Source organism: Habropoda laboriosa, unplaced genomic scaffold (genome assembly GCF_001263275.1).
Source record: "Habropoda laboriosa isolate 0110345459 unplaced genomic scaffold, ASM126327v1 scaffold944, whole genome shotgun sequence".
Taxonomy (NCBI): domain Eukaryota; kingdom Metazoa; phylum Arthropoda; class Insecta; order Hymenoptera; family Apidae; genus Habropoda; species Habropoda laboriosa.
Window position 1 is genome coordinate 35,722 of NW_017101015.1, and position 7,337 is coordinate 43,058.

The following is a 7,337-nucleotide window of genomic DNA, read 5'->3' on the forward strand; positions in this document are numbered from 1 at the left end:
AGGTAACAAGCCAGATTTGCCCTCTGGCTTGAATAGGCTATTGTTATCAAAGAACTTGTAGAAAAAACTTCTCAAAAGTAACGTCGCCTGGAATCCGTGCCATAAACCTCTGTTGGTTAAACATACCGCCTACCTTGAACTGTTCGCACGTTCAATATTAATAAGTATGATCTAAGTACTACAAGCCTATACATACATATATACAGTGAATTATATGGTAATCGTAGCGTTTCAGTGCTTACAGTTAAATATAAAAAAAAAAAAAGTAAGAGCTTTACATGTCTACGTAGTGATATGAGAATTGTGTCTTATGTACTAAGCCGTCTTCTGGTGTCGTTCTCTTCGTTTGCGTCTTCTTCTGGGGTGGGCAGGAAGCAGACCTTAGTGATCGGCCGCTTGAGTATGCCTTCGGCTGTCCTGAGAGTGAGGACCCGCGATACTGCATCTGGTCTAGGATGAGTTTCTGTGATCCTGGCCAGCATCCACTTTAGCGGTGGAAGATTCGGTTCCTTTATAACCACCATGTCCCCAGCCTTGAAGCCAAGGGTAGTTGATCGCCTCCACTTCACCCTCTGTTGTAGGTTATGCAAGTACTCCATGCTCCACCGCGACCAAAAATGCTGGAACATTTGCTTAAGCAATTGATAGCGTTTTAGTCTGCCAGGATTAATATCGCGAAGGTCCTGCTGGGGCAGAGCGGTCAATAAATCGCCGATAATGAAATGTCCAGGGGTCAAAGGGTTCAAGTCGTTAGGATCATCGGAGAGGGGAGATAAAGGACGGGAATTGAGGCATGATTCTACTTGCGTCAGAAACGTGTATAGTTCCTCATACGTCAATCTCTGATCACCGATTACACGTTTAATGTGGTGCTTGACCGATTTGACTGCACTTTCCCACAGTCCGCCAAAATGGGGTGAGTGGGGTGGCATGAAGTGCCAATGTATGCCCTCGCTGCTCAAGAATTCGGCAGTTTTGTTATTGTGCCCCCGGTCTTTCAATAAATCCCTCAATTCGTTAAAAGCCCCAACAAAGTTTGTAGCATTGTCCGAAAAAATGGTTTTGCATCGTCCCCTTCGGGAGATAAACCGACGGAGGCAATTTAGGAAGGCCTCAGTCGTTAAATCCACTGCCAATTCGAGGTGGATTGCCTTCGTAACGAAGCAAACAAAAACGCACAGACATGCCTTTATGGTTACTTTACTGCGAGTTCGTTCCTTTAGTAAAAATGGTCCCGCGTAATCCACGCCGCAATTATGAAAGGGCCACGCGGGTGTTAGACGGGATTCAGGTAGATTCCCCATAACGTACTCTACGGCTGACGGTTTAGCGCTAAAACATTTTACGCATTTACGTACGGCGTCCTTTACCATTGTTTTGCAGGACAATGGCCAGTATCGAGTGCGTATCGATGATATTACCTGCTGACAACCCGCGTGCAGCAATTTCGTATGCTCGTTTCTAATTATAAGGAGCGTGAATTTGTGGCGGGCAGGTAGTATGATCGGGTGTCTTTGGTCGTAAGGGATCGAGGCGTGAGTCAGTCTATCGCCCACCCTTATGATTCCCTCTTCGTCCAAGAAGGGATTTAGCGAAATAAGAGTGCTTGCGTTAGGAACACCGCGATTGGTTTTTAATAACTCTATTTCTTCCTGAAAATTCTCTCCTTGAGCTATTCTCACTAGTGCGATTCGCGCGCGATTCAATTCGGTCGGCGAGAGGGCCGCTGTTCTTATTGCTTGTGGGGGGTCTGACCTGCGGATCGGGGCACGAACCCTTTCCGTAAAACGTAGGCAATAAGCTGTTACGCGAACTAACTTGTTTAACGTGGAAAATTTTTCGAATATCGAGGAGGTAACGACCGCGGTTAGCGCCTTGACCGTTGATTTGAGCTCGGTCTTTTCATCAGACGGTACGTGCGGGGGTGGCCAATTGCTGGGTGAGGCTGTTAGCCACGCCGGACCATTCCACCAAATATCAGCCGCGGCTAGAGCAGCCGGGCAGTCGCCGCGAGATATAATATCGGCCGGATTCTCACCTAACGGCACGTGCCGCCAGTCGGCGGATCGCGTGATTTGTTGCACTTCCGAGACGCGGTTGGCCACATAAGTTTTCCAACGATTCGATGGAGCATTGATCCAGGCTAGGACTATTTGGGAATCTGTCCAATAATATTCCGCGCAAAAACTTATTCCTAATGTCTGTTTTACCTTCGCAGCCAAGTGTGTTAGTAATGTCGCGCCGCATAATTCTAATTGCGGAAGACTTATTACCTTTAGAGGTGCTACTCGCGATTTAGCGCACAGAAGTTTGGTCGAAATGTTTCCCGTTGAGTTTATTGACCTGACGTAGATACAGGCGCCGTAGGTCCGTTCAGAGACGTCCGAGAAGCCGTGCAGTTCGACCTTTACCGAGTTGTCCAGTGTAACGCGTCTTTGTATTGTCATGTGGTTGAGTTCGGATAATTCCGCGCGAAACTTGACCCATTGCGAAAATAGCCATTGGGGAATCGACTCATCCCAACCCAACTGCAATTGCCAGAGTTCCTGCATCATTATTTTCGCCTGGATCATAACAGGGCCTATCAGTCCTAGGGGGTCAAAGATCTGCGCGATTTCCGATAGCATCGCACGTTTTGTTATTCGCGTGGTATCCGATGGTTTGACCGCGTATCGCAGTACGTCGTCTTGCACACTCCAAATGAGGCCTAAGATTTTTGGGTCTTTGCTCACGCTTAGGTCTATCGCGCTTTCACCGTTGCATGCTGTTATCCGCGAGTCGTTCGAGGCCCATTTTCGAAGTTCGAAACCTGCCGTGGCGAGCGCGTTCGTTATGTCCTGTTTCAGGGCGTTTGCCTCGGCTAGCGTATTTACACCGGTCAATAGTATGGTCTTGCTTGCTACTGGGAATTGTTGAACGCAATCCTTTCCTATCTGTTTTAATGTGCGCGTTGCTAAAAATGAGGCCGCCGCGGTGCCGTAGGTAACGGTGTTCAATTCGAAAACTGTTATAGGATCTTGCTCACTCGGGCGCCACAGTATTCGTTGGAACCTTCTCTGTTCGGGCGTTATCAAAATCTGTCTGTACATTTTTGTAATGTCGGCCGATAAAACTATCTTGTGTCGTCTGAATCTAAGTACAATGGATATTAAGTCGTCTTGCACGGTAGGTCCTACTCTTTGCGTGTCATTGATGGACACGCCAGAGGTTGATTTTGCGGAACCGTCAAAGACCACCCGCAGCTTCGTTGTGCTGCTGCTGTCTTTAAATACCGCGTGATGGGGCAGGTAGTAACACCGCGTATCCCGAAGGTCGGTGACGCGCGTCATGTGTCCTAAGTCCTCGTATTCCTTCATAAACGATGCGTAGACCTGCTTCAATAAGGGATCCGTTTAATCTCCTTCGTGCTAGCTCCCGAGTGTCTCCTAATGAGTGTAGCCTTTCATTGAAGGGAATGCTCACTACGTACCGGCCGTCTTTGTTTCGTGTCGTCGTCTTGTGAAAGTGAATTTCACATTCGTCTGCGTGATTGCTGTCGGTTACAGGGCGCACGTCCATGCAATTTTCGATCTCCCAAAATTGCGTTATGGACCTTTCTAGCTGTGTATTAGTGACGAGGTGACAGACCCGCGGCGTTGGTGGAGGAGTTGAAAAGTGATCTAATCTACCGCCTAGTACCCATCCCAGCTGGGTTTCCTGCCAAATTAAACGTTGAGACGGGACCTTATGCTGCCCGATACATAGAAGCTCCCAGAACAGACGCGCTCCTATTAGTAGGTCTATTTTTCGAGACTCATAAAACCGTGGATCTGCTAGCTTGCCTCCGGGGGGAGTCGGTATCAAGCATTTCGTTAGTGATGTGGTCGGCATCTTCTCCGTTATTGTCTTCATAACGAAGCAAGATAACGTGGCCTTGAAATTGTTAAATCGCGAATGTATGGTGACTTCGGTCTGACTGTTTATGCTACTTATATGCTTGCCTATACCGCCTACCGTTGCCTCTGTACCGATGCAGGCAAGTCCCATTCTTCGACAACCTTCCCTTGTGATGAAGTGCGCTTGAGATCCAGCGGCTAGGAGAGCCCTGCATTCATGAGTGATCCCAGTTTCCACCCTCTCTCTCTCGGCGGCCTCCTTCTGGAGCATGACCTACTCACAGAAGGAGGCCACCGCCTGCCAACATGGCCCAGATTAGGGCCAGCGGCGAGAGGTCCTGGCCTATCTCACCCACCAGGACCTGGCGCTCCACCTCCCACGCGGGGCACTCCGCGAGGGTGTGTTGCACCGAGTCCTGGCGTCCTTCCTCGCAATGGTGGCATCCGTGGTCCACCTCTCTACCGATCCGGGCCAGGTACTCCCCGAAACATCCCTGTCCGGTGAACACCTGTGTGATGCGATATGTGAGCTGCCCCTTGCCGCGGTCCACCCACTCGTCAAAAGACGGGTGAACCGCCCCCACGGCGCGCTGGCCTATTATCCTCGCCAAGTGGTCTTTCCACATGGGCAGGGCGCCTTATCAGGACTGGCGCCTCAGCACCTCGACCTCTGACGCCGACGGGATTGCCCCACCCCGGCGGAGTTCGCGGAGGCGCCCATATAGTTGGGCGTCCCCCTCCGCCAGGAGCTCGAACGGGGCGAGTCACGCCAGCGCCATCGCCGCCTCGTGGGAGATCGTACGGAATCCACGGGCGATCCTGATGGCCATCACACGCTGAAGTCGACGGACCTTGGTTAAGCTCCGCCGACTGGCCATCAAGTCGCCCGCCCACACAGGTGGCCCGTATAGGGTCATACTACGCACGACCCCCTCGTAGAGGCAGCGAACCCATTCGTTAGCTCCAAGTAACTCGGGGGACCAAAAGGTCGAAGTGCTCTTCGAAGCGCCAGCGACCGTCCAGGTGGAGGCCGAGATACTTCATCGTGCGACCCACACGAATCGACGACTCACACACGCGAAGCCACGACTGGGGCCGCCCCCAGCCCTGAGGCCCGTTGTAGAACCACAAAGCCTCGGTTTTGCCGGGGGCGACGCTGAGCCCCAGTCCCCGGATCGACGTGACCACGGATGCCACCCCGGCCTGGGCGAGGCGAATGGTCCTTCCTGCTTCCCGCCCGGCGGCGAGCACGAACGTGTCGTCGGCGTAACACGTCAGCGCGACGCCGCAGGGCAGGTAGGCCCGCAAAGCTGAGTCGTATCTGACGTCCCATAGCAGGGGGCCCAAAACGGACCCCTACGGGACGCCACGACTCATCTCCCTCCGGATTACTCCGTACCGGCCCTGAAATCCACCTGTCGCTCAGGTAGCTCCCGATTACCTTCCTCAGGTAACGCGGCGCTCTCTTCGCTACGAGCGCCGCCCTAATGGTCCCTCAGAGGAGGGAGTTGAACGCGTTGGCGACATCCAAAGATACCGCCAACACGACCCCGCCCCTGGAGGTGGCCGAATCCGATAGGGCACGAACCCGGTGGATCGCCTCCACCATGGATCGGCCCTGCCTGAAGCCATACTGGCACTCGACCAAATCGGGACCCCGTCGCGACAGGTGGCTGGGAAGGCGGGAAGCTGTAATCCTCTCTAAGAGCTTTCCCGCCTCGTCCAGGAGTATGATGAGCCGGTACGCGGAGGGACTCCTTCCTTAGGAGGACCATCCGCCCCCTCTTCCAGGGGGTGGAGAACAGCGCCTGCTGCACGCCGTCTGGACCCGAGGCCTTGTTTCCCCGGGCCCTAAGGCGCTACACCGCCCCGGCAAGCTCTTCCTTCGTCACCCCCAGGTCGGAGGACCGTTCCACCTGGTCCGCCCCCGGATCTGGTAATTGCTCCTCCCCCTGAGGGAAGAGCTTTTCCACCACCCGATCCAGGACCCGAGGGTCTACGCTCTCCGTGACCGGAGGGGGGGGGGGCATGGGCGCATTTTGTCCATCACCATATGGTATGGACGCCCCCATGGGTCCCGGTCCAGAGAGCTGAGGAGCTCCGTCCACGCCTCGGTCTTGGCCCTCCTGATGGCGCGCTGAAGGGACGCCACCCTCTCCCGGTAGAGTCCCTACAAAGTCGCCTTTCTCGCCTCGTCGCGGATCCTCCTTCTGCGGGCTCTGGTGTACTGGCGTCGGGCCCTAACGCAGTCCTGGCGTATTTCTGCTATTTCGCCCGACCACCAGTACACCGCCCGCCTTCGGGGAGGCTTGGCCCAGGGCATCGCGCAATCGCCGAAACCTCCCCCTCGACATCCGCGACGGGCCCGACCGGAACTTCCGGCCAGGCCGCGACGAGAGAGGCCGCCACCAGGGCGTCTTCGTCCAGGCGCTTGTGCGGCCATCTTCGCGGTGGTGAGGCCACCGGGCAGCGCGGGGCGAGGGCGGTGGAGACGTCGAACCGAATGTATCGGTGGTCCGACAAGATCTCCACCTCCTCTTCCACCCTCCACCACGACACGCGGCTCGCACCGGGGAGTGGGGGGTAAGTCAAGTCGACAATGGACCGCCTCCGGAAGCGCACGCAGGTGTGGGCCGAACCCCGATTGACAAGCTGGAGGTCCAGCCCCGCTGCCCAATTTGCCACCGCCAGCCCCTCGCGTTGGCCCTGGGGAACGCCCACATCTCGTGGTGGGCGTTGGTCCCCCAGGACCAGTACCGGACGGGGTGCAATACGGGAGCCTTTGCACAAACCACTCCAACAACAGTTGATCGAGTTCTTCATACGTTGGTTCCATTATTCTTTGCCGCTTCAGTCCACGTTTACCTTTATCCGCAAAGATATTAATTTTCGTCACATCTTCCTTAATACGATAAATAGTTATTTCACTAACACCGTATATCTACGCAATTGTCTCACAGGTTACCGATGCTCCTTGTAAGTCTTTCAAAACGTTCGCACGTTGTTCAATACTCAACGTCATGTTTTTTTTCTTTTTTTTTTTTTTTTTTTGCCATAATTTACTTTAATTAAACACTGTATGGTGGATTTTATTTTAAATATATAAAAGATAGTTCGGTTTATGTGACGGTTCAACTGTCCGTTTCAGCACTTCGTAAAACAAGTCTGCGAAGAGAGAAACACATACCTGCTGGACGGGAACGAAACAAATCCATAAATCGCAATATCCTTACAACAAAGTTGTGACCTGGAGAATTAACGAACCAAAAGAAACATCCAACAAATCGAACAAAAAACAAAACACAAAAAAAATCCGAATACCTTACGGACAATTTATATATTAACATAAAGAGAGATATTACCAAGTAATATACTCACAGAACGTGCTGGGCACGAAACAAAACGAATAAACAAAATGTCTACAAAAACAAAGAAATAAAATGTCTAAAACAAGTAGAAATG

General features: G+C 52.7%; 1 protein-coding gene across 1 annotated transcript; it reads right to left on the reverse strand.

Annotated features, from left to right (window-relative positions):
• Nucleotides 1-308: 308 nt before the first annotated feature.
• LOC108577851 lies at nucleotides 309-4,146 on the reverse strand. Its single transcript, XM_017941065.1, has 3 exons — nucleotides 3,463-4,146; nucleotides 1,819-3,371; nucleotides 309-954 (listed from the first exon to the last, which is right to left on the reverse strand). Exons 1-3 carry the CDS (start codon nucleotides 4,144-4,146, stop codon nucleotides 309-311), a joined length of 2,883 nt encoding a protein of 960 aa, XP_017796554.1.
• Between the last annotated feature and the right edge of the window lie 3,191 nt (nucleotides 4,147-7,337).